This window comes from Heptranchias perlo, chromosome 16 (assembly GCF_035084215.1).
Source record: "Heptranchias perlo isolate sHepPer1 chromosome 16, sHepPer1.hap1, whole genome shotgun sequence".
Classification (NCBI taxonomy): domain Eukaryota; kingdom Metazoa; phylum Chordata; class Chondrichthyes; order Hexanchiformes; family Hexanchidae; genus Heptranchias; species Heptranchias perlo.
Genome location: NC_090340.1, coordinates 18,078,906 through 18,105,962, shown reverse-complemented (window position 1 = coordinate 18,105,962; position 27,057 = coordinate 18,078,906). Strand labels below are relative to the sequence as shown.

The 27,057-nt window shown below is 44.6% G+C and overlaps 1 protein-coding gene across 1 annotated transcript in view; it reads left to right on the top strand.

The window, feature by feature from the left end:
- Positions 1–27,057, top strand: part of phaf1 (phagosome assembly factor 1) — a 71,302-nt gene that overhangs the window by 5,607 nt on the left and 38,638 nt on the right. Inside the window, exons 2-3 of the mRNA XM_067997724.1 lie at positions 7,368–7,450; positions 11,095–11,178. Of these exons, the coding sequence (XP_067853825.1) occupies positions 7,368–7,450; positions 11,095–11,178 (167 nt within the window). The remainder of the gene's footprint in view (positions 1–7,367; positions 7,451–11,094; positions 11,179–27,057) is intronic.

Genomic DNA, 27,057 nt, shown 5'->3' with positions numbered 1-27,057 from the left:
AGAGAGAGAGAGAGAGATTGTCCCCGTGAGGTATATGGAGAGAGAGAGAGATTGTCCCAGTGAGGTATATGGAGAGAGAGAGAGAGAGAGAGAGATTATCCCCATGAGGTATATGAAGAGAGAGAGAGAGAGAGATTGTCCCAGTGAGGTATATGGAGAGAGAGAGAGAGAGAGAGTGTCCCCGTGAGGTATATGGAGAGAGAAAGAGAGAGATTCTCTCCATATACCTCACAGGGACAGAGAGAGAGAGAGAGAGAGAGAGAGAGTGTCCCCGTGAGGTATATGGAGAGAGAGAGAGAGAGAGAGAGATTGTCCCCGTGAGGTATATGGAGAGAGAGATTGTCCCCGTGAGGTATATGGAGAGAGAGAGAGAGAGTGGTATTGTTCCTGTGAGGTGTATGGAGAGACTGGTATTGTCCAGATGTGGCATGTGGATGGTGGGTGGAGAGGAGGAATATTGTGTTTGTGAGGTCTCTTGAGGAGTTGTTAATTAGTCCTTGTCATGGGTGTAAATATGACTTTTTTTTGATGGATGAAGTATAAGCCCTGCCACTTAAGGAGAGATACCCATTTTCTGCTAATTACCAACAATTAACCCATGTCAGTTAAGTACTTTAAATCCTGTAATTGTGATGATAGGATAGTCTAAGTTGTGCTGGGCTGACGTTGCATTCATGATGCTGGTGTTAGTATAATTCACTTCTTTTAATGAGATGTATGTGTAGTCACGTGTTTGGTGGTGTCTTCACCTTGGCTCCTGCACTATTACCTGGCAGCCAATCTCTCATCGGAAATGTATTTGTCCTTCAGAAGTGAAATGAGGGCATCTCTCCAGGCAAATTGGAATGCTCGTTCAAATGTTTATTTGTGCATTTGAATCAAGGAGGTGAAGCAGGTTCTCTTGTTAATAATTTGCGGTGGGCAAGAGAATTTCAGGTACAAAAATCTGTGTACGTTCTTGTGGGTCATGATGCAACTCGGCATTGTAGTTTCAAGTACAGTTGCTGGGGCAGGTACCTTCATGTTCTGTCAGTGCCTATTTCAGGCCATAACAGTGCCTGGTTAGCTAAGCACGAAGGTATGTTGGTGTTAAAGCTAAAGAATTCTACGGTCCCCCATGCAGGTCAAAGCTAAGGAGGCCAACCAGCTTACTGTCCTTCCAGTTACTATCTGTTCTGAACTCCTATCTCGCACCCAGTCCCGTTGAGCCATCACCTCTGTGTTCACTGACCTACTTGGGCTCCTGGTCCGGCAACGTCTCAATTTTAAAATTCTCATCTTTGTTTTCAAATCCTTTTGTGGCCACGCCCCTCCCTATCTTTGTAACCTCCTCCAGCCCTATGACCGTCCCAGATCTCCGCCAATTCTGCGTGTCTCTTGCGTATCCGAAATTTTCATCGCTCCACCATTGGCGACTGTGCCTTCAGCTGCCTAGGCCCTAAGGCCTGGAATTCTCTCAATAAACCTCTCCACCTCTCTACCTCTCTCCTTTTTAAGATGCTCCTTAAAACCAAGCTTTTGGTCACTTGTCCTAATATCTCCTTATGTGGCTTGGTGTCAAATTTTGTTTGATCTCAGTCCTGTAAAGCGCATTGGGACGTTTTACTACGTTAAAGGTGCTATATAAATGCAAGTTGTTGTTGTGGGGGGAGAGTGGGGTTGGTGGAGGGGGTGTGCTGAAATGACTGATCAGATGAAATACGCAGCCCTAGGATACGCTTTTTAGAAACAACACTAACTGTATGAAAAATGGGACCAGACTGCTTAGATATTTTGGGCCCGATTTTAGCTCCCGCTATCGGGTGCGTTCTCGGCGGGGGGGCCCCGAAAATCGTGAAATCCAGGTGTGGGACCGGATCGCGCCTCGATCCCGCCCACTTCCGGGTTCCCCGCTGACGCGCCGGCGTGCGCGCGCAGCCCCCGCTGGTGGGAATCCCGCAGGCAATTAAAGCCAGCGGGATGCCACTTGAGAGTATTTACTTTGCTTGTTCAGGTCATTAAGTGACCTGATTAAGGGACTGTGTGTGATTTTTGATAAACATGGGACTGTTTCCCACACTGGGGGAAACACTCCCAGCTCGAATGGACGTGTTGCAGCTGTCAGCCTGTGGCAGCTGCAAAGGTCCATTTGACAGGTGGTGGGGGGGGACCCTCACCCATTGCAGGAGGCCACTCTGTCACTTGGGACAAAGTTTGGCCTCCACCACCCTCCTCCTGACGGTCAAAGTCACCAACCTGCACACTTACCCCGGGGTCCGGAGACATGTACCTACCTTGCGGACCCCCTCAGATGTACATCTTGCGGATGGGGGCCGCCGTAGCTGCAGTCATGACCTCCTCGGAGGGCGAACAGCATCACCAGCCTCACCATCCACGCCGTCCACCTCTGACACGTGGAGCTCCACAACAGAGTGCTGTGACACATCCACCTGTACAGCAGGAGGGAGGGCTACCGCAGAGAGAGATGCGTCGCAGAGGGCACTACCCTCGCCACACGTTCCACAGACCGAGGCTCAGCCTCCTGGACCTCTCTGAGCAGCAGTGCACACGGAGGCTCAGAGTCACTCGACATGTAGCCGTGGACATCTGCAGCTTCATTCATGCCGAGCTGCTCCTGGCTGGCCCGTGCACTATCTTCCTACCTGTCGCTGTCAAAGTCACCACTGCCCTCCCGAACTTCTCCTCCACAGCCTTCCAGGCTGCAACCGGGGACATCCCCGATGTGTCTCAGTCGTCTGCGCAGAAGAGCCCTGCAAATACACCTACACCCACTCTGCAGTGACACACTGGGTGGCATCAGTGGTGGGTCCTCATAGTGATACCCAGGAGCGGGCATTAATGCACAAACCGGACAGGATTCGCGAAGACATGGCAGTAGTGGCGCCAATATAATGTGTGATGTGAGTTGTTCTGAAATTCAATATAAGTAACAACCATGACAAACCCTCAAACACCCTTGTGCATCCCCTTCATGCTCACGACACGTTTGCCTTACGCTGCCTACTGCACATATGTGATGCGTGCCCTGTGGCAGCAGCACAGGTAGTGGCAGGTTGAGTGGGGCTGGCCGTGAGAGAGATGCACGAGAGGGTGAGTATGGGATAGAGCCATGAGGATTGGGTTGCGTGGTAGTGGCGGGATGAGTACTGGCGAGGTGAGTAGGTGCAGGTAAGATGAGGATGGGGTTTGAGTGGGTATGAGGGGTGATGTGACAGAGTAGTGTTGGCAGTGCCGAAGGAGATGTGGGGTGGGGGCAGTGATGTGGCAGACGGAGTGTAGGGGAAGGACTACGTGTACTCACTGTGGCTGACCTACTGAGGTCATTGGACCGCCTCCTGCACTGTGTGCAGGTGGGCGATATGTTGGTGGCGCAGGTGACCCCCTCTGCCACCCTGAGCCAGGCCTTCCTGGTGGCGGAGGCAGGCCACTTCCTCCTGCCCGCCGGGGGGAAGATCTCTGTCCTCCCCCTCCTCCTCACCCCATGTATTGATACCTGGGGTGAGGCATCATTAAACTGGGAGCAGCCTTCCCCCTGGGCTGCTCCATGCAGTCATCTTTGCTATTGGTTGCAGCATCTGTCAGTGGAGGACTGCCCCTTTAAATAGAGCGCCTCCAGCTGACAGATCATACTGCGCATGCGCAGTCCGCCCGACGTGCAGACCAGCAGCGTGGAACCCGGAGGAGCAGGTAAGTGAATCCAATTAGTGGTTTGCCTGCTACGATCGCGCGGGAAACCCACTAATTTCACCACGCGCGTTTTCAACGCGCCCGATGGACCACCCGCCGAGAACCCGCACCCCTGGTAAAATCGGGCCCTTTGATTAGGAATTTTGCAACCTTCTGGACTCAACACTGATTTCAGTAACTTCAGATCGTAACCACTGCTATTTTTTTCAGACGGCAACTGCTGGTAATGGTTCTGCTGTTGCCATTTACAGCTCCTCTAGTCCCATCTTTTGTTTCTTTACTTGTCCCATTACCACCCTCCTTGCCTTGCACCATCATCCCTTTTGTCATTTAATCACCCCTGCCCTCCACCCTATCACAGATCTTCCATTTTGTTCTTTCCTTCCCTTCCTTTCCTCACCTCCACCCCCCCCCCCCCTCACCTTCCCTGGCTCTGTATTTGCTTAAAAACAGTTTAATCTTCAACTTCTTCCAGTTCTGACGAAAGGTCATCAACCTAAAATGTTAACTCTGTTTCTTTCTCCACAGATACTGCCTGACTTGCTGAGCTTCTCCAGCATTTTCTGTTTTTATTTCAGATTTCTAGCATCCGCAGTATTTTGCTTTTGATTTTCTTAGCTATTGTGATTTGTCCAATGCTGTGTGCTGCCAGATTTTCAGCTATAGGTCTCGCTTAGTATTGCACGTGGTGCTCCTGCTTTATGCTGTTACTCTTCTGTAAAATTTGGAAGGGAAATCATTAAGATCTATAAAATTATCAGCAGTTTTTCTGATAGGTGTTTAGAAACTGATTGACCTGACACCCATTAAAAGTGATGTTATTGCAGTGTAATGAGCCAACTTGATTTTTTTTTATTGATGAATTTTCCAAAGGAAGTAAGTTCTGCCTGGACTTGTGCCATTGCTATTGAGATTGGCAGGCTGCCTGCTATCAGCCTTCTGCTAATACAGTCCTCACCGCTTATAGCGGACGTGTTCATGCGAACAAGATTTACCTGTTATTTACGATGACCAGTATAACACATATGCAGTCTGTGGATTGTGTTAGTGACCCAGTGCCGGCAGCCTTGATACCTGACACCAGACAGCTGGCCAGCGTGACCCCGTTTCTCTCCTTTATTCATCTGCAGCATGCCCACGGTCCTGCCAGCATCAGTTGAGTATAGTTGGCAGCTACAGATATTGGTTATTTCTGGTCACGATTGGGTGCTGTTGGTAATAGAGAATAGAGTCCACTAACCATGTTGTGGCAGTGCTATAAGGATGTTGTCATCGCTCATCAGCATCCGCAGCTCCCTGAACGAACCTCCTTACTGTCGGGTCCTAGACCTGACCAAGGACCCCGACCTCCATAGCACCAAACTCACCCTGACGACGGTCATCTAGAAACTGGAGGAGCAGGGAGCAGGGCAACCAATATAAACAGCCCAAACTATTTAAGCAGGAAAAGAAAGACTTGCATTTATATAGTGCCTTTCAGGATGTCTCAAAGCGCTTTGCAGCCAACAAAGTACTTTTGAAGTGCAATCACTGTAGGAATGCAGGATAACGGTTTAAACAACCCAAACACCCAATTCGAGCACTAAATTTCAACTGCTGGGATTATTGTGCAAGAGGTGTTATTTTTGTTAAATATAAATATATTTTTAAAAACATGCATCAGTTTTTCATGTGTACTTCACTCGTAGGATATTACAGATGAGTTAGCACAGCTGTTTCTGCCCGAACTAAACAGGGCACTTAAGACGCTAAAATGGCAACTTTGAAATTGACATTAATGCGAATAACTAATAGTTATGGCCTTTTGGCCGATATAAGTGACTGCCTGTTTTAAAAGTGAACGTTTTAAGTGGTGGGGACTGTTCCAGCTTTGGCCAGCTGCTAAAAGTAAGCTACCACCCTGGCTGGACTCTCCTGTATTGTTTCCCTGCCCCCACCTGGGAGGAGATGCCACAGCCTTTCCCCAGAATTCTCTCCTTGTCCTTTGAACCAGGCTTTGTAGAAGGTGGATTGGGATCTGAACAGATTGGGAATGAAAGCTGCATTCTTACACTCCATTTCCTTGAGCAACAATGCTTCAGATCTTACTCCTGCTATGGGGCTGTTTCCTATACAATTATAATCCTGTTTACGGGCCAGTTGTGGGCCTCAGGAGAATGTCTATGACCATATCCAGTTGGTGGTAAATGAAATTCAGTTTTCAATTATATTTGCTTTTTATTGATAGCCTAATGACAAAAAATGGAATCATAAATTATAACCCAAAATGTAATGGTTGCGCATATCAATGCTCACAATGTTTAATACAGCAAGTGCACAGTAATTCATGTATAAATGCTAAGTTGTCTGTTTTTTAGGTTTAAATTTCAAGAATATCTCCCATCTGTGGCTGTAATTGTTTTCCTATTTAAAATCTGTTGGCTGCCATGAAGACCACAACTGATCCCCAAGCCATAAGTTAGCCGATCTCAGACAGGACAGCGGTAGAGATGTTGTATTTGGCCTTGTACCCTGTGCTAGGTAGGGGAAGGATCAGCATCAATTACAGCTCCTAGTTGTAATACAGCAACCTCTGCTGAAAGTGCATGTGTGGACAATGAGGTCCGGCTGCAAGGACAATGTGGTTGGCTCACACGTGAATAATTAGCATTTGCATGAGATTCTGGAAGGTGACCATTGCCTGTGGAACTGTACCACAGAAATGAGGAGAGGATAGAAAAGGAAGTTGGTTGGGGGGGTGCAGGTAAACGTTCAGTTGGAAGGTTGGGGGAGTGTATTTTGTTTGCACACTGCCCTTTCATCCGTGGGACCTGGAATAGTATTCAGACCAATGGAATAAAAGTTGTTTCTCCGTGCCAGTGGTGAGATGTTACGTGCTGTCTTGACCCAGTTCCTTTTGGGTGAGTCCACAACATAGTTCATTAGATATTGGCATTAAATTAAAAGTCTTGTTCAAAAAGATGAGCTGGTGTAGCAGAGGATGCTGTTCTGAACTTGGGGGTTAAGGAGTATTGTTGGGCAGAATACAGCGTGCTTTAGTCTGCATCTAACTGTCCTACATGTAACCTGGGAGTGCTCAATACTGAAACTGGGTACTAGAAGTGGGAAAGTATGCCATTCCTCAACACTAATAACCCTCACTTAGAGTACAAAATTCCTCAAAAGTTAAAATAACGACATCTGATTGTTCCCATCCAGTACCTGATGAATACTCTATTTGTATTGCGAGATCTGGCATCATCTGATTTAAAAGAACCCTGCAAGGCATTTTAAAAATGAACGAGTGAATAAGATGATTTCAGAAATGCTCTCATTATCGTAATTTTCCCAACATAATTGTTCTGCGTTTTGAAACCTTCAAGTATATTATTAATTTGCTGTCCATTTCCATTTTGTTTTACCTACTAGTTCTCTCCCTTTCGCTGTTCATCCACTTCATATGTTTATTTTGGTTCCCCTTTATAATGTGTGTGTATATATCTTTCCTAAATTTCACCCTGCACAGCTCCTTGATCTCTCCCAGTGTGGCTGTGTGAACGGTTTACTAGAATTATGTGAGTGGCTTGCAATGATTAGCCAGATTTTATTGATTTTTTTTTTCTTCCCCCCCCCCACACCCCCCTCCCGGATGGAAAGACCTGGTTACAAACTGATCCTTTAGCGTTATCTGTGTTTTGCAGGAATGCCATTGGCTCAGGGTGTTGCTATTGTCCAAAAGCACTGTCGCATCATCAAAAACGTGCAGGTTCTCTACAGCGAGCAGGTGAGTGAGACCAGTCCTCTACATTTGTTTCAAATCAGTTTCAAGTTTGTTTAACATTCAGTAAAGGGTATGTCGCAGTTAAAGGAAAACACCAGTATTTTTTTTAACACAACATTTGTTCTGGTTATTGATTACTAACCCGCATTCACTGGCCAGGGACTCTGACTGCTTGTATGTGTCTGGATGACCCTAGAGTATTGGTACGCAGTGTCTACCAGATTACTGGAAGCCTTCTGTAACTGATGGGCACAATGAGATATTGATTCTTTGTCACACCTGATTTCACAATTGTAATTTGTTACTGTTTATGATGTGGAGATGCCGGTGATGGACTGGGGTTGACAATTGTAAACAATTTTACAACACCAAGTTATAGTCCAGCAATTTTATTTTAAATTCACAAGCTTTCGGAGATTTCCTCCTTCCTCAGGCAAATGTTTATGGCTGAGACCTCCCCTTTTTCTAAGATACCTGGTGTCCTCCCCTCTAAGTAGGTCCGCTTGCTGATTGTTTTAGTAGGAGCGGGTCCTGTCATTATAGTGGGATCAGCCCTCGGCCAATTGTTAAGGCCCTGTTAAGTTATTCTAAAGTGAACAATGAATGCTATGGGGGCAGGGTCATTTCCCAGCATGCTTAGAAATCAGTTCAGAATGAAGTGGGAGCAAAGGGAAACTTGTCTGAAACTTCTGGTTTGTGTCTGGGACAGGAGGTAATGGAGAAGACATTCTTGATTGACCTGGTCTCATGATGCCTTGCTAATGGAATTGCTTGTCAGAATAGAAAAAAGATGGATTTTGTGTTTAAAAGATTGATATTTCCAATTACATCTAGGATACCCAAGGATAGCAGCTCAGCATTCGGAAGCTACGTTGTAGACTGTTTTCCTGGCATGTCTCCATAAGGATTAGGCTGGAAAGTGTTTAATTTGCTGGCTGACTGCCCAGTAGGTCTTCAGTTGAACTTGTCTAAGCTTTTCAATCGCTTGAAGAGCTGCTTGAATTGAGATTTTTGCCATAAAAAGAACTGCAAAAGTTGCAATAAGACCAGAAAATGTTGAAAATACATAGGCCCATCAGCATGTTAGGAGATAGTTTCTGGAGAAGTGTGAGGTTCTCTGTTTGCCCTCCATTTGGGGAGGGCAAAAAAGGCAAGGGAATACACAATAAATGGGAGGATACTGAGAGGTGTAGAGGAACAGATGAACCTTGGAGTGCATATCCACAGATCCCTGAAGGCGGCAGGACAGGTAGATAAGGTGGTTAAGAAGGCATGTGGAATACTTTCCTTTATCAGTTGAGGCATAGAATATAAGAGCAGGGAGCTTATGCTAGAACTGTATAAGACACTAATTAGGCCCCAGCTCGAGTACTGCGTACAGTTCTGGTCACCACATTACAGGAAAGATGTGATTGCACTAGATAGGGTACAGAGGAGATTTAAGAGGATGTTTTTGCCAGGGCTGGAGAATTTTAGCTATGAGAAAAGATTGGATGGGTTGAGGTTGTTTTCTTTGGAACAGAGGAGGCTGAGGGGAGATTTAGTTGAGGTGTATAAAATTATAAGGGACCTAGATAGAGTGGATGGGAAGGACCTATTTCTCTTAGCAGAGAGGTCAATAACCAGGGGTCATAGGTTTAAAGTCATTGGTAGAAGGATTAGAGGGGAGCTGAGGAAAACATTTTTCACCCAGAGGGTGGTGGGGGTCTGGAACTCACTGCCTGAAAGGGTGGTAGAGGCAGAAACTCTCATCACATTTAAAATATACTTGGATGTGCACTTGAAGTGCCATAATCTACAAGGCTACGGACCAAGTGCTGGAAAGTGGGATTAGGCTGGGTAGCTCTTTTTCGACTGACAGACACAATGGACTGAATGGCCTCCTTCTGTGTTTCTTTGTTTGTGGTTTCAGTAGAGACACTTCTGAGTTTTGCAAGGGGTCTACACCTGAATCATTAACTTTTCTCATTTTAGTTGTGAGTGGATGTGCTATTTATTTCTAGCAATTTAAAAAAAAAAAATTTTTGCCTTCTATTTAATAACGAAAATCATTCAAGAATGAAACCTCCTCTTTCCTATCCTTTTTTTTCCCCCTCCGCTCCTTTCTTGAAGGTGCTGAAGCATTATTCCATGTGTGCCAGCTGGCTTTCAGCACCTCGTCTAAAAGGCTACTCTTCCTGAGAGAACATGGGCAGTGATGTTTTTTGTTCTTTGGGGGGGTTGTTACAGCTGAGTCTTGTCCTCACCTTGTCTGGTGTCCCGACACATGCACTTGGAATGAAAAAAGCCTTTTTGTCATTGAATTGGAAAAAATTGTATATTTTATATTGTACAGTCTTGAAATAGCTTAAAATGGAAACTGATTTCCCTTGCCCAACTTCAAAAAAGATAGCTGGAGATGAATTGGTTATGGGACTAGGCTATATTTGATCTGTAATTAAGCCGATTTGTAGAAGCTTTGTTCTATGTGCTAATCAAATTATACATGGTCAAGGCATTAACAGATATGTGAGCATCTGCCCACTGCACAAAATGCTCTATTGCGTCACCTTTATTGATAGCTCTTTATTCGGAGAGATGGGTCGAGCCAGCATCAAGCATGTGTACACCATGCAGGGTTGCGAAGTTAAGGCTGTTGAGCAGGAGAAATGATGTAATACATGAATCTCTGAAGGTTTGCGAGCAGTGCCATGAGGCTATTGCAAAAGCAAATAGAGTGCTTGACTGTATTGCCTGACCATTAAATACAAAACAAAAAATACTATAGGGTCCTGGTATAAGACCTTGGTTAGGCCTCATTTAGAATACTGTGTCCAGTTTTGGTCCCTCACATGGTGGGTGATATAGAGGCCATGGAGAGGTTTAAACACTAGGATGAGAATTTTAAGTTGGAGGCGTTGGGGCACCGGGTGCCGATGTAAGTCAACGAGCACAGAGGTGATGGGTGAACCCGGGACTTAGGTGATTAAAGAATATGGGCAGCAGAGTTTTGAACATTGGTTTATGATGGGTGGCATAGTTACCCTGTTAGGCTTGGAGAGCTGGGGATCTTTACTCCAGAAAAGTGTATATATTGAGACTTAACGAAAGGATTAGCTTCAGTCCACATGGATAGACTATTTGATGCACTACAGCAACTCTTCAAGGTCATTTCAACAGCACCTCCCTCCATCAAAAAGGGGCAAGAGAAGCAATATCATGGGAACACTATCAACTCCAACTTCCCCTCCAAGTCTCACACCATTCTGATGGTTTGGTGTCCTGGAAGTCCCTACCCAACATCATTGTGGGAGCACCATCTGCGCAAGGACTGCAGTAGTTCAAGAAGAAGGACCACCACCTTCTCAGCATCTGAAGATGGGCAATGAATGCAGCTGTGCCAGCATTGCCGACATCTCAAGACCAAATATAAGAAGAAGCACTGATTTATTGCAGTAGTGCAAATAGGTTCAGAGATTTGTGCTATGGTGCTTTTTCTAGGTCATGTTTAAGGCCATTCTGTTTTAGTGAGAGTGATCATTCATTGGCAATCCACTGCACATGGTTATGTAAAACAACCTTAACACAACTCTTTGCATCTAATGCCATAAATGCTGTGTAAGGTGTTCTCACTGTTAATTCTTTAATGGGGTGTTTCTTCTTTGCAGTCGCCGCTCAGCCATGACCTCATCCTTAATCTGACTCAGGACGGAATCAAACTACTTTTCGATGCTTATAATCAGAGACTAAAGGTCAGAGACATTCTTTAGCCTTGTTTTCCTATACAACAGTTAATACACTTAAAAAATAATTCTAATATGCAGCATTGAGATGCTTTGATGTAACAAGATGCTATATTTGTTGCAATATACTGGTCAATCTCCCTTGGCACTGCAAATGGGATGCCAAGACCGAGATTAGCCTTCATATCAGTAGAGAATAATTAGACCAGTGTGCACAGATTCAGTAATTGTTTTAAAGTGATATTCTATCCTTATTTTTATATTTATAATTAAATAGCAAAATGTATGGGAATTTGGGAAGTAGAGTTGATGGGACCAGAGGAGTTTCTTTGCTGTATGGGCTGAGGGGCTAGGAAATGTATGGCCAAGCACCACCACTAGTGGGGGTGTAATTACTGTGTGACAAGTTTACATAGACAGTTTCTATTCTAACTGTGCGCATAGGAATTTATAATGAAAAAATTTGTGCCTACATGCAAGATTTTTAATGTAGTTTTATAAATGTAGTCCAGTAATTCAATTAGAGAAACTGCAAATTTTGTTGCAGTGCTCAAGGAGCATACAAGTCCGTCTCTTAGCTAAATTCTATATCCTTGATAGAGTGGCACATACCCTACACCAGAGTTCCACCATATGTTCAGCGTTTTGATATTAATCATGTTGTCCTTGGCTGTGCTGCTGAAGCTGAAAGCCATGAGCTTTTACTGTGATTATAAGGGGTAATTTTTAATCTTCCAGTTCTTGAAGTTTTCTATCAAATTTTTAAGTGCAAGGGTCTAACTTTCCTGAGCGGGGCTGCCTATTAATGAATATTTTTTCCCTTTGGTGATGGATAATCTAAGTATCGAGGAAAGCTTCCACTCTCAAAACTTACAATGCTGACAGGAAATAGTGGAAAAATTTAAGTTTCTTTTTATGTTGGACTGGCACGTGCAAAAATTTTATTTAAAAAAAAATATTGAAGACGGTATGCTCATGAATTAAGTTTTCTAATAAGTTAAACTTAAGTTTTTAAACTTTTGTTAAGCCTGTTGTGTTGGCTGCCAAAGACCCCACTGAATCTTTTGCCTAAATGCTTTCTTATGTTATTTATCTCAAGACATTATAGTGCTGTGTTTTATTTGATGCCTCGTTCTCACTGGAAAGAAAATAGCTTTTTATTTCTTGATCACGGAGTGTTGGCTTTCTTCACAGATGGGGCCATGGTTACTGTTCAGTCTGGGCAACTGTTTGTTTTGTAACAGCACATTAGTTAAACCTGTAAGCTATCTCCCCATGGACTGCTTAGTGTTGGTGTTTTTTTTTGAGTTAATCTTTAGCTAGTCATGAAACCATGAGTCAGAATTAAAACTTCTGTGCTTACTTCTGGGATTCCCTCTCCTCTCTGAATGTAAACAATTTTACAACACCAAGTTATAGTCCAGCAATTTTATTTTAAATTCACAAGCTTTCGGAGGCTACCTCCTTCCTCAGGTGAACGATGTGGACGATGTGGACCTTAGGCTATGCCAAATTAGCTGATCTCAGTAAGGGCTCTATAATTAGTCAATGCTCCTGTGCTTAGAAGGGGAAAATCAGCTCGGGCCCTTGCTCTCGATCACTATCCTGTGATCCCTGCTGGATGTGCGCACATGTGGACATCACATGGGAACATGATTGGGATTGGGATCTGCCACGATGTCCTCCACTGTCAAATAGCGTGCACATCGGTCCACATCGTTCACCTGAGGAAGGAGGTAGCCTCCGAAAGCTTGTGAATTTAAAATAAAATTGCTGGACTATAACTTGGTGTTGTAAATTTGTTTACAATTGTCAACCCCAGTCCATCACCGGCATCTCCACATCTCTGAATGTAGTTCTTCCTCCATATGCAGAGCTTTCTTTCATGACCTGGAATGCTTGGACATTTACCATTAGAAAATTCAAATTGTCATTTGAATTCATTCCCTTCTGTTCTGAGGGAGGTTATATTGCCAGAAAGATGTTTTTGTTTTAAGTTTTCACCAATTTTCTGTCCTACTCTTCTAGAAGGAGGCAACTCCTGGTGGGCTGTGCCTCCACAGGTAATGGGCACTCTCCAGTCTCTCGCCCACTGGTCATTCAAGCGAGCCTTGATGATGAGTGTCGGCACGCTATTTGACAGTGGAGGACATCGTGGCAAATCCCAATCATGTTCCCATGTGATGTCCACATGTGCGCACATCCAGCAGGGATCACAGGATAGTGATCGAGAGCAAGGGCCCGAGCTGATTTTCCCCTTCTAAGCACAGGAGCATTGACTAATTATAGAGCCCTTACTGAGATCAGCTAATTTGGCATAGCCTAAGAATCAAACCTCTGTTCCATATGACTCAGCTACAGTTACTTTTGCTAATTTAGCTATGGAAGAAGCCTGCAACAGAAGGTTTTAAAGTGATGTGAACTGTGATGTCTTTTTTTATTGGAACGTGGCGGATGAACAACATTGAAACAATGAGGAGGAGCTTATCTGTGGGATGTAACGTAGCCTATCCCAGTCTCCTTTCTCTCTCCTACTCCGTAGGTCGTACAGCACTGTAGTGGGTATGTTTATAAAAGAATGGGACAGCAATTGCAGCCCCTCGCTCTCCTGTATAAATGCTTGCCCTGTGTCTTATTTTTACTTTTCCCATGTTTTGATAGCAAATTCCACACTCTTCCAATTCCCCAGTAATAAAAAGGCCAGTTGAGTCTGTGTGTATGTCAATTTTATGGAGAACCTTATTAGGAAGGGCTTATCACAATGGGCACTATACTGAGGTTGCCCCGTTTTTTGAATATCTGAGTTTTGCCCATGCTTTCAGAATGCGTGCTGCTGTCCAATTAGTTTTCACTTCCCATGAGCATTCCTGCATTGTGTCCCAGAAGTGTGTTCTCAAGATGCAGGAATGTTTATGGCACCGTAGGTTGTGGCTTAAAAGAAAGCTTCAACAAAAAGGCAGGCAGCTGAATATGTTCCACTTTTTCAGAGGAGCACAGTGTACTGCTCACATTTGGATACATTCCCTTCAACTCCTTCAGGCATGAGGATGTTTGTGGTTAATTACCTGAGAGGGGAATCACTGAGATGTGTAGACTATTGACCTCACAAGCAGCGTTTAGATGTTGGTTGGAAAGCCGCCATGAAAATTTGAACTTCAAATCACCTCACAGTAACCTGCCGCAACTGTCTGGCAACTGAGCACAGGACTCCCATCAATTCTAACTGCTGGCTTTATCTGGCACTGGAACTTGGCTGCCTTCAGCAGGCATATTTGCTGGGTTCTTGGAGGATTACAGCAACAATTGCTCCCTAAGGAAGGAGAAGGCTTTATCCCATCCTGCAGAGTGCATTTTCCTTTGACCAACAGGAGTAGCTCAGAGCCCAGACTATCCTGGTGTGGCTGATGCAGGAGTTTGGGCAGGCAGCAGAATGGGGCATACTGAGGTGGGGAACAATTCATGGAATTCCACATCTGTTTTGTTACCTAATATTAACCCTTTGAGTACCCTGTACACTATTGCACCACATTTCCATCGCCATCTGTGCAAGTGTGCAGAGGCACTGCTTGTTTTATGGTGTTCTTTGAATAGCCTACAATTTCTGCAAAATTGCAGTTAGTCTTCAGGGGGGTCAAATGGAAGTGACTATAAGCTGATCTCTCCTGCCTCTATCGTGCTGGGTCCTAAACCCGCACTGTTCCTTAATCTAATCACAGTTAAGTGCAGTTTTTGTGGGGTACAAGGAACAGGTCTGTCTGAAGCCGGGCCTCAATCATTTAATGCTCTCACTGAAAAGGGTCTGCTACAACCAGACCTCTAGCTGACCCCCTAAAGACTATTGCAATTGTGTAGAAAGTATAGGCTGTTCAGAGAATACCATAAAATATATTGTGTCTGCACTTCTACGGAAGTGAAGTGACGGAAAATCTGTACAATAATGAAATCTACACTAGGTACTCAAAAGGGATAATGTTCGCTGACAGCAAAATGGAAGCAGGATTTCACAGATTTTTTTTCTCTTTTCTCCCCCCCCCCCCCCCCCCCCCCCTCCCTATAAAATATCCCAAACTCCACAACTTCCCACACTTCTCTATCAGGCAGAACAGGCTGGTCTTGACTCTGAACTACATCCTACCAAAGAGAGGTGTACTTTGCAGCGTGTGATTAAAGCCTTCCTCCTCAGAGGTAGATTAGCAAATACTTAACATATGTTAAAGATCACTCTTAGACTCCAAGTAAAATACAGCAAAGGCTATGGGCCCCGACAACATCCCGGCTGTAATGCTGAAGACTTGTGCTCCAGAACTAGCTGTGCCTCTATCCAAGCTGTTCCAGTACAGCTACAATACTGGCATCTACCAGACGATGTGGAAAATTGCCCAGGTATGTCCTGTTGTCCTGTCCACAAAAAGCATGACAAATCCAATCCGGCCAATTACTGCCCCATCAGTCTACTCTCAATCATCAGCAAAGTGATGGAAGGTGTAGTCGACAGTGCTATCAAGCGGCATTTACTCACCAATAACCTGCTCACTGATGTTCAGTTTGGATTCCGTCAGGACCACTCGGCTCCAGACCTCATTACAGCCTTGGTCCAAACATGGACAAAAGAGCTGAATTCCAGAGGTGAGGTGAGAGTGACTGCCCTTGACATCAGTATGGCACCAAGGAGCCCTAGTAAAATTGAAGTCAATGGGAATCAGGGGGAAAACTCTTCAGTGGCTGGAGTCATACCAAGCACAAAGGAAGATGGTTGTGGTTGTTGGAGGCCAATCATCTCATCCCCAGGACATTGCTGCAGGAGTTCCTCAGGGCAGTGTCCGAGGCCCAACCATCTTCAGCTGCTTCATCAATGACCTTCCCTCCATCATAAGGTCAGAAATGGGGATGTTCGCTGATGATTGCACAGTGTTCACTTCCATTTGCAACCCCTCAGATAATGAAGCAGTCCGTGTCCACATGCAGCAAGACCTGGACGACATCCAGGCTTGGGCCGATAAGTGGCAAGTAACATTCGCGCCAGACAAGTGCCAGGCAATGACCATCTCCAAGAAGAGAGTGTCTAACCACCTCCCCTTAACATTCAACGGCATTACCATCGCCAAATCCCCCACCATCAACATCCTGGGGGTCACCATTGACCAGAAACTTAACTGGACCAGCCAGATAAATACTGTGGCTACAAGAGCAGGTCAGAGGCTGGGTATTCTGCGGCAAGTGACTCACCTCCTGACTCCCCAAAGCCTTTCCACCATCTACAAGGCACAAGTCGGGAGTGTGATGGAATACTCTCCACTTGCATGGATGAGTGCAGCTCCAACAACACTCAAGAAGCTCGACACCATCCAGGACAAAGCAGCCCGCTTGATTGGCACCCCATCCACCACCCTAAACATTCACTCCCTTCACCACTGGCACACAGTGGCTGCAGTGTGTACCATCCACAGGATACAGTGGCTGCAGTGTGTACCATCCACAGGATGCACTGCAGCAACTCTCCAAGGTTTCTTTGACAGCACCTCCCAAACTCGTGACCTCTACCACCTAGAAGGACAAGAGCAGCAGGCACATGGGAACAACACCACCTGCACGTTCCCCCTCCAAGTCATACACCATCCCGACTTGGAAATATATCACCGTTCCTTCATCGTCGCTGGGTCAAAATCCTGAAACTCCCTTCCTAACAGCATTGTGAGAGAACCATCACCACACTGACTTCAGCGGTTCAAGAAGGCGGCTCACCACCATCTTCTCAAGGGCAATTAGGGGTGGGCAATAAATGCTGGCCTCGCCAGCGACGCCCACATCCCATGAATAGATTTTTAAAAAAACACTGAGTGGGAACTATCTCGGGGCTTAAGTCAGAGATGTACTGTCGTTAGTCAAGTATCCTGCAACAGCATTTTCTTTAACAAAACTTGTGTAGTACCTTGGTTAGACCACACTTGGAGTATTGTGCACAGTTCTGGTCTCCATATTATAAAAAGGATATAGAGACATTGGAGAAGGTCCAAAAAAGATTCACAAGGATGATGCTAGAACTGAGAGGAGATCCTTATCAGGAAAAGCAGGACAGGCTGGGGTGCTTTTCTCTAGAAAAGAGAAGCCTGAGGGGTGACCTGATAGAGGTCTTTAAGATAATGAAAAGGTTTGATAGGGTAGACGTGGAAAAAGTGTTTACACTTGTGGGGAGTCCAAAACTAGAGTCATAAATATAAAATAGTCGCTAATAAATCCAATAGGGAATTCAGGAGAAACTTCTTTACCCAAAGAGTGGTTAGAATGTGGAACGCACCACCACATGGAGTAGTGGAGGCAAATAACATGGATGCATTTAAGGGGAAGCTAGATAAGCACATGAGGGAGAAAGAGGAAGCTCATTTGGAGCTTAAATGCCGACAGACCGTTTCGGCCGACTGGCATGTTTCTATGCTGTAGTTTCGATGTAAATTGTCAGCTGTAGAACTCTACAGTTTGGTTCGTTTTTCTTCGCTCTCTTTCGTTTGTTCTATAATTCAATGCTGTGATATGCTACTTGAGGTAGTTGAGTGAGCAAGTAGTTTCCACCAGAGCTGTCATGTCCTTGTTTTGACAATTCAAATAATTGAAAGAAATTTTATTTTGTTTTTGGACAGTGAAAGAAGCTAGTGAGCTGATAGACCACATGGGGAGGTAGTTGCATTTATATTATGTCCAAGGCTTTCTTCCTTCTCCTGCCACTTTTTCAGTGGATTTTGGCCAGTTGGAGGTGAAAAGCAACTAAGACATGTTCTGCGTTCCTGCTATTTTCTGGGGGCCAGTCCCAGTGGGCCAAACTGCACTGGTTCGTATGTGAGCAGCCACTTGGTGTTTCCTGCCGTTTGCACTTGGAATGTTGGAAGCACAGGCTGCCTGTTGGGCCCCATCTTTCAAAGATTGGCAGAGGGGGACCCCGGGGAAATGTTGTGCAGCCACTTTCCAGCACTGCCATGCACAAATCCCATTAATATAATGGGAGATTTTTAAAAGGGGAAATTCTTTATTCAGAAGTGCAGGTCACTGGCTGCCTCTTTCTCCTGCTGTAGCCAGCCCACCTCAGCAAGTCTCTGCCCTCAGACTGGCATGAGTCGCATATTTAAATATGGAAGTCCTGCCCTGGCGGGGATGCGCCCTAATCAAAAGGATGTGGAAGAGAAAAGCCTAGGCCAGACTGCTGATGGTAGACCAAGTGGTGAAGTAGTTACATTCCTGATAATGGACTGCCAAGGCTGGTGTACCACACTGTGTATGCTGGCACCAACTAGTGTATCATGCAGAAGTTGCTCTCCAGATTCAGTCTCCATTTACTTCAGTCAGGCTGGAAAGGTGCACTGATGCAGGTTATTAAATGGGAAAGTTTAGGAGTTGATTATTTGCTTTCTTCGTGGGTTTGTGCTGTGCTTTGCATAAAGTCAATGGGGGTGGGATTTTTCCCCATTTCATTAAAGCTGCTCGTTCTGGGCTGGAGTGACTGCGCTCATAAAGTGCACTCTCCAGGGATCCTGCTAAATGAATTATGTCAACTTTGCTTATGTTGGACTCTACAGAAGAATCTTCAGATATTTCTTCTTTCTTAAGGAAAGAAACTGTCCGCCTCATGGGGCAGTGCCACCTGACTTGGGGAGAGGAGTTGTGACCAGTTATGTTGGATTCTGGCTTTCTGTTCTGACGCAGTGAAACAGATCTTCTAATTAGTCTGAAGTTGGCATCGCTTCACTATTTGTATTGTTCATCTTTTGGGTTGGAGCCAAGGCATTGAGAAAGACAGCTGAAAAATTTGTTTGGAATCCATAATGTTTTCACAGAGTGGCACAATGTTCTTGTGCTCCTGATCCTATGGGCAATAGTCACAGTGTCCTTTGTTTGTTTCTGAGTTATGCATCTGCCCTTTGTTTTCTGTTTTAGTTGTGAATAAACACATGCAAGATGTAGGACTAATATTTCAAGTCTTTTTTGTATAAATGCCACAGACCTATAGGGAAAGAAAAACAAGTGTCACCTTGGTTTAGTGGCAGCACTCACACCTGAGTCAAAAACTCATAGGTTCAAGCCAGAGACTTGAGCGCTGAGGAAACTGCTGCACTGAGGGAGGTGCCGTCTTTCGGAAGAGTCGTCAAACCGAGGCCCCATCTGCCTGTTCAGGTGGATGCAAAAGATTCCATGGCACTGTTTAAAGAAACGCAGGGGAGTTCTCCAGTCATCCTAGGTAACATTTATCCCTCTCCCAACATCACTAGACAGATTAACTGATCATTTATCACATTGCTGTTTGTGGGACCTTGCTGTGTGCAAATTGGCTGATACATTACAACAATGACTACACTTAAGTACTTAATTGGATTGGGACATCCTGAAGATGTGAAAGGTGCTATATAAATGCAAGCTCTATCTAGAACCATCGAGCAGTATAGATAATCCAGTATCCATCTTGCAGTGGGTGCAAACCCATAATAACCTGGATATCTAAGGCTAGAAGAATCCACGTTGCAGTTTGAATCCAGACCTAAGCCCCTATTGTATGCAATCAAGCTTCTTACTTTCAAATAGTAAAGCACATGGCTGTGAATAGCTGGTCTGACTATGATTATTTTGATCAAGAGTAAAATCTTCTAGATATAGTCGGTCAGATTCCACAATGAGTTAAGAGCTGACACTTGAATGTATTAAATTCAGGGCCTCTAGCTGTATCTTTGTCACAGAATTTCTCCCCTGCCAGTCTATTTCCTCCTCTCCCGTTTTCCTTTCTCGCATTTCCCCTCATTGTACATAGTGAAACAAATGCCGGTGTACCACAAACTACACCGAGTGCTCTGATTCTCAAATGGTGTTGAGTGACCCCAAATTTCTAATCTCCAATGATATGTAGCTATTAATCCATCTGCAGAGTGTGAAATACATCATTTCTGTGCAGCTGAGGAGGTATATGTAACATTGATCTCGGCTCTTCAATCACACTAATTCAAAAACTGAATACGCTTTAGCAGGTAAATGTGCAAGGTGTGAACTGCTTGGAGATTAATGAGCTTCACATCAATAGGGATTAGAATTTGGTGTCAACTGACACCATTTTGATTTAGAATACTAGGTATTGGCTATTTACTAGTTAGAAACATAGAAAATAGGAGCAGGAGTAGGTCATTCAGCCCTTCGAACCTGCTCCGCCATTCAATATGATCATGGCTGATCCTCTATCTCAATACGATATTCCCGCTCTCTCCCCATACCCCTTGATGTCTTTTGCATCTAGAAATCTATCTAGCTCCTTCTTAAATATATTCAGTGACTTGGCCTCCACAGCCTTCTGTGGTAGAGAATTCCACAGGTTCACCACTCCTCCGAGTGAAGAAATTTCTCCTCATCTCTGTCCTAAATGTCCTACCCCGTATCCTGAGACTGTGACCCCTTGTTCTGGACCCCCCAGCCAGGGGAAACATCCTCCCTGCATCCAGTCTGTCTAGCCCTAGGGCTTAGCTGCCACTTAACACCTCGCTTTTGGATGAGATGTTAAACTGAGACCCTGTCTGCCCTCATAGATGGATGTAAAATATCTCATGGCACTATTTCAAAGAGCAGCAGGACAGTTCTCCCTGGTGTCCTGGCAAATATTTAAACCCTCAACCAAAATCACTTATTTAAAAAAAACAGATTATCGGGTCATATCATATTGATGTTTGTGGGATCTTGCTGCATGCAAATTGGCTGCCACATTTCCTACATTACAACAGTGACTACACTTCAAAAATACTTCATTGGCTATAAAGTGCTTTGGAACATCCTGAGGTTGTGAAAGTTGCTATATAAATGAAAGTCTTTCTTTAGCTATCTCAAATGGCTAAGTGAAAAATCAGATAATTAGACTAAAAGGGACTAAAAGCCGATAAATCCCCGTGACCTGATGGCCTACATCCTAGGGTTCTAAAAGAGGTGGCTGCAGAGATAGTGGATGCATTGGTTATGATCTTCCAAAATTCCCTAGATTCTAGAATGGTCCCAGCAGATTGGGAGGTAGCAAATGTAACCCTGCTATTCAAGTAAGGAGGGAGAGAGAAAACAGGGAACAACACGCCAGTTAGCTTGACATCAGTTGTCGTGAAAATGCTGGAATCTAACATTAAGGAAATGGTAACAGGGCACTTAGAAAACTATATGATGAGGCAGAGTCAACACACCTTTTATAAAAGGGAAATTGTGTTTGACAATTCTACTGGAGTTTTTTGAGGGTGTAACAAGCAGGGTAGATGAAGGGGAACCAGTATGTAGTATATTTGGATTTTCAAAAGGCATTCGACAAGGTTGTTACACAAAATAGGGGCTCATGGGGTTGGGGATAATATATTGGCATGGATAGAGGATTGGTTAACAGACGGAAAACAGAGTAGGAATAAACAGGTCATTTTCAGGTTGGCAGGCTGTAACTAGTGGGGTGCCGTAAGGATCAGTGCTTGGGCCTCAGCTGTTTACAATCTATATTAATGACTTAGGTGAAGGGACCAAGTGTAATGTATCCAAGTTTGCTGACGATACAAAATTAGTTGGGAAAGTAAGCTGTGAGGACGACACAAAGAGGCTGCAAAGGGATATAGACAGATTAGGTGAGTGGGCATGAAGGTTGAATATGGAGTATAATGTGGAGAAATGTGAGGTTATTCACTTTGGTAGGGAGAATAGAAACAGAATATTTTTTAAATGGTGAGAAACTATTAAATGTTGGCATTCAGAGAGATTTGGGTGTCCTTGTACAAGGAACACAAAGTTAGCATGCAGGTACAGCAAGCAATTAGGAAGGCAAATGGCATGTTGGTCTTTATTGCAAGGGGGATGGAGTATAAGAGTAAGGAGGTGCAAGAGTATGGAAGTCTTACTACAATTGAGACCTCACCTGGAGTACTGCGTACAGTTTTGGTCTCCTTATCATAGGATGGATGTACTTGCCTTAGAGGCGGTGCAACAAAGGTTCACTAGATTGATTCCTGGGGGGTGAGAGTTGTCCTATGAGAAGTGATTGCGTAGAATGGGCCTATGTTCTCTGGAGTTTAGAAGAATGAGAGGTGATCTCATTGAAACATACAAGATTCTGAGGGGACTTGACAGGATAGATGCTCAGAGGTTGTTTCCCCTGGCTTGCAGAGTCAAGAACTAGGGGGCATAGTCTCAGGATAAGGGGTCGGCTATTGAAGACTGAGCTGGGGAGGAATTGTGTACAGTTCTGGTCACCCTATTATAGAAAGGATATTATTAAACTAGAAAGAGTGCAGAAAAGATTTACTAGGATGCTGCCGGGACTTGATGGTTTGACTTATAGGGAGAGGTTGGATAGACTGAGACTTTTTTCCCTGGAGAGTAGGAGGTTTAGGGGTGATCTTATAGAAGTCTATAAAATAATGAGGGGCACAGATAAGGTAGATAGTCAAAATCTTTTCCCAAAGGTAGGGGAGTCTATAACGAGGGGGCATAGATTTAAGGTGAGAGGGGAGAGATACAAAAGGGTCCAGAGGGGCAATTTGTTCACTCAAAGGGTGGTGAGTGTCTGGAACGAGCTGCCAGAGGCAGTAGTAGAGGCGGGTACAATTTTGTCTTTTAAAAAGCATTTGGACAGTTACATGGGTAAGATGGGTATAGAGGGATATGGGCCAAGTGCAGGCAACTGGGACTAGCTTAGTGGTATAAACTGGGCGACATGGACATGTTGGGCCGAAGGGCTTTTCAATTCTATCCCGAGGGGCCGTTTGGTCTATTCCTGCTCCTATTTCTTATGTTGTTATGAGACAGCTAGTTGCTAGGTGGCAGCTATTTCCATGGACTGATACTGAGGAGGACAGCAATAAACTACAGGAAGACATTAATAAACTTGCAGAATGGGAGTGTAATTGGCAAATGAATTTCAATATAGATAAGTGTGAGGTGGTGCATTTTGGTAGGAAGAATGAAGCCACATACTTTTTGGATTATAGTCTAAATGGGGTAGAGGAGCAGAGGGATCTCGGGGTACAGATACACATCACTAAAAGTAGAGACGCAGTTTAATAAGGCCATTTTTTTTAAAAAAGCATACAAAGCACTGGTGTCCATTTCTAGAGGGATAGAATTGAAAAGCAGAGAAGTTATGTTAAACTTGTATAGAACCTTGGTTAGACCAGGAGGGACTTGTTCAAGACGGATGGGTTGCACCTCAACAGAACTGGGACCAATGTCCTCGTGGGGAGGTTCGCTAGTGCTGTGGGGGAGAGTTTGAACTAATTTGGGAGGGGGTTGGACACTAGGATGTAGTATTAGAAAGGAGAAACGAGGTGTACAAAGGCTTGGGAGAGAGTAAAATAGTACAGTATTAGGTGGGATCAGACTGAGTGAATTCGGGAAGGTCTAAGATAGGTTTAGAGTGCACCTTTGTAAATGTGACGAAGTGTAGTAAATAAGATTGGTGAGCTGAAGGCGCAAATAGCCACATGGGAATATGATGTAGTGGCAAAAACAGAGATCTGGATCAAAAAAGGGCAGGATTGGGTACTAAATATTCCTGGATATAAGTTGTTCAGGAAAGGTAGTGAAGGAAAAAAAGGAAGGGGGTGGTGGTGGCAGTATTGATTAAGGAGAATATTGTAGTGCTGGAGAGCGAGGATGTTCTTGAAGGGTCAAGGACAGAATCTATTTGGTCTTAAATGAGAAACCCCTTAATTTTAAACTGTGGCCCCTAGTTCTAGTCTCTCCCACAAGGGGAAAAATCCTCTCAGCATCTACCCCTTCTAGTCCCTTCAGGATCTTATATGTTTCAATAAGATCACCTCTCATTCTTCTAAACTCCAGTGTATACAGGCCCAACTTGTCCAACCTTTCCTCATAAGATAACTCCCTCATCCCAGGAATCAGTCGAGTGAACCTTCACTGAACTGCCTCTAAAGCAACTATGTCCTTTCTAAAATAAGGAGACCAGAACTGCGCACAGTATTCTAGACGTGGTCTCACCAATGTCCCATACAACTGTCGCAAAACATCTCTAATTTCATATTCCATTCCCCTTGCAATAAATGACAACGTTCCATTTGCCTTCCTAATCACTTGCGTACTAACTTTTTGTGCTTCATGTACTAGGACACCCAGATCCCTGGCCTCATGTACTAGGACACCCAGATCGGCTCAATGGCCGAATGGCCGCCTTCTGTGGCGTAACCATTCTATGATTCTATGTTTCGCTGCTAAACAGTCTGAGTAAACAAACCTTGCTGATTGGGAAATTTGGCAGCTGTGTGCGAATAAAATGCCGACGTCATTGGATTTGCACAGTACTGGCAGTCACCACATGCTCTGGCAAGAAAGGGACATCCTGTACCTGTGTGTGCACGTACATGAAGACGTGGCTGTATGCAGATAAACACTATGTCAGGGAAGAAATTAAGCTCACCAAAACTAATACCATACAGTTCCCAACTCATGGGTAGCTGCTTAGTGCAGCTAGTAACAGGCAGCCCAACATTTGGAGCTGGGGCTGAATATGTGTCAAAACCTGTAATAGGGCTTCATATAATTATATAGGATTGTGAGTTTCCTCATTTGCAGAAATACGAGTACCCCCACACCCTGATACCTTGCTTCTCAACCTTCCTTCCTTCCCTCCCCTTCCTTCTCACCTTGCTGCTACTCCCTCCTTTCCTTTCCTTCCCCTCCCTCGGCCCCTTTCCTTTCCTTCGCCCTCCCTCCCTCGGCCCCTTTCCTTCACCCTCCCTCCCTCGGCCCCTTTCCTTCGCCCTCCCTCGGCCCCTTTCCTTTCCTTCACCCTCCCTCCCTCGGCCCCTTTCCTTTCCTTCGCCCTCCCTCCCTCCCTCCCTCGGCCCCTTTCCTTTCCTTCACCCTCCCCCGGCCCCTTTCCTTTCCTTCCCCCTCCCCCTCCCCCTCCCCTCCCTAAAAGCTCTTCCCTTCCTGCTGACAGTGCCACCCCCTTTAATTGGTGAGTGGTTTCGATTTGACACTCAGACTGGAGCTCCTTCCCCCTCCCTCCGCCCCGCGCCCCTTCCCCTGCCTGTGGGTTATACTGGTACTTTCTTTATTAAACAGTTTTTGAATTGCTTTGTGAAGTACTCATTTGATTCTTACTATTTTCATGATATACAAGACTTTAAAAGCTCTTGTCCCTCCCTGGTGACAGTGCCACCCCCTTTAAATGGTGAGTGGTTTTGATTTGACACTCAGACTGGAGCTCCAAGCTCAGACTGAGATTCCTCTGAGCTCTGGGCAAGTGAAATGAATTTGAACTGTGCCTATTTAGTGCCCTATAAGAACAAATGTGTATGGATACAAATAATTCTTCCTACAATTGCCATCCATTAGTGGTGGCAGTAATTGTAGTTGGAGAGCAGAGAGTGTCTTTCAAAGCTTGATCCTTCACATTACAAGGTGCCTGAGTGTGTTGTATTATTGGCTTTGCTGACTCTGCTTAAGTGCTGATTTTACAAAGAGCCAGTGTCCCTTGGCACTGATCCAGCTCATGTCTGACTTACAGCATTTTCTCAGCAGCAGGAACAGTGTAGTCTGGTAAGGGAAAGCTGGATTGAATTGTCGACTCTTATGGGAAGTTCACAGTGAGGCTCTCTGACTCATTTCTAGCACTCTTATCTGAGTCAGAGAACCTCACTGTGAACTTCCCATAATCTTGTCTGACACTCCAGTGTCGTGCTGAGGCAGTGCTGCATTGTTGGAAATACCATTGTTCAAATGAGACGTAAGACTGAATCCTCCTCTGTCTGCTCAGATGGATGTTTAAGAAGAAAAGAACACAGAGTTCTCCTAGTGTCATGGACAATATCCTCCGTCAGCCAACACCACTAAAAACTATTATCTCAAGGGGGCTAGAATACAAAGGGGGGGGAGGAAGTTATTCTTCAGTTGTATAGCGCATTGATCAGACCCCATCTGGAGTACTGGGCTTAGTTTAGGGCACTGCACCTCAAGAAGGATATATTGGCCTTGGAGGGGGTGCAGTGCCGATTCACCAGAATGATACAGGGGCTTAGAAGGTTAAATTATGAGAACAAGTTGCATAAACTTGGCTTCTATTCCCTTGAGTTTAGAAGATTTGAGGGGTGGTCTGATCGAGGTGTTAATAAAATGTTAAAAAGGTTTGATAGGGTAAATACAGAGAAACTATTTCCTCTGAGGAAAGGGTCGTAATCTTAAAATTGGAGCCGTGCCATCCAGGAGTGAAATCAGGAAGCACTTTTTCACACAAAGGGTAGTAGAAATCTCTCCCCAAAAGGCTGTGGATGATGGTGCAATTAGAGCTTTCAAGACATTTTTTTGTTAGGTAAGGGTATCAAGGGATATGGAGTGCTGATCAACCATGAACTAACTGAATGGCAGAGCAGGCTTGAAGGGCTGAATGGCCTACTCATGTTCCTTCATGCATTTGCTGTTTATGGGATCTTGCTGTGTGAAAATTGACTGCTGTGTTTGCCAACAAAACAGTTGACTGTACTTCAAAAGTAATCCATGGGTTGTATAGCTTTTTGGGGCGTCCTGAGAATGTGATGATAAGCTATGTAAATGCAACTTTCTGCTGCTAGATCTCATTAGTGTACTTGATTACAAACTGTTAGTGGCAGTGTTGTCAATAAGAGTTCAGTAAAGTGCAATAGAGGATGTGTGGAAAATGTTATAATACATGCACTTGAGCTATGAAAAACACCTTAGAGTGCCAAGTGTGTCTTTCCAAGCCTGTCTCGATAGAGCGTACAAGCCGTACAACAGTTTGCTAGGAGTAATTTGAGGTGATGAATGAGTATATCTTAAACACATTGCACAACTCTAAATCATGTTGGCTTTAATGTGATTTGCTCCCTCCTGGTACGTTGGTATTAATACACCAATTACACTGAGTGACAA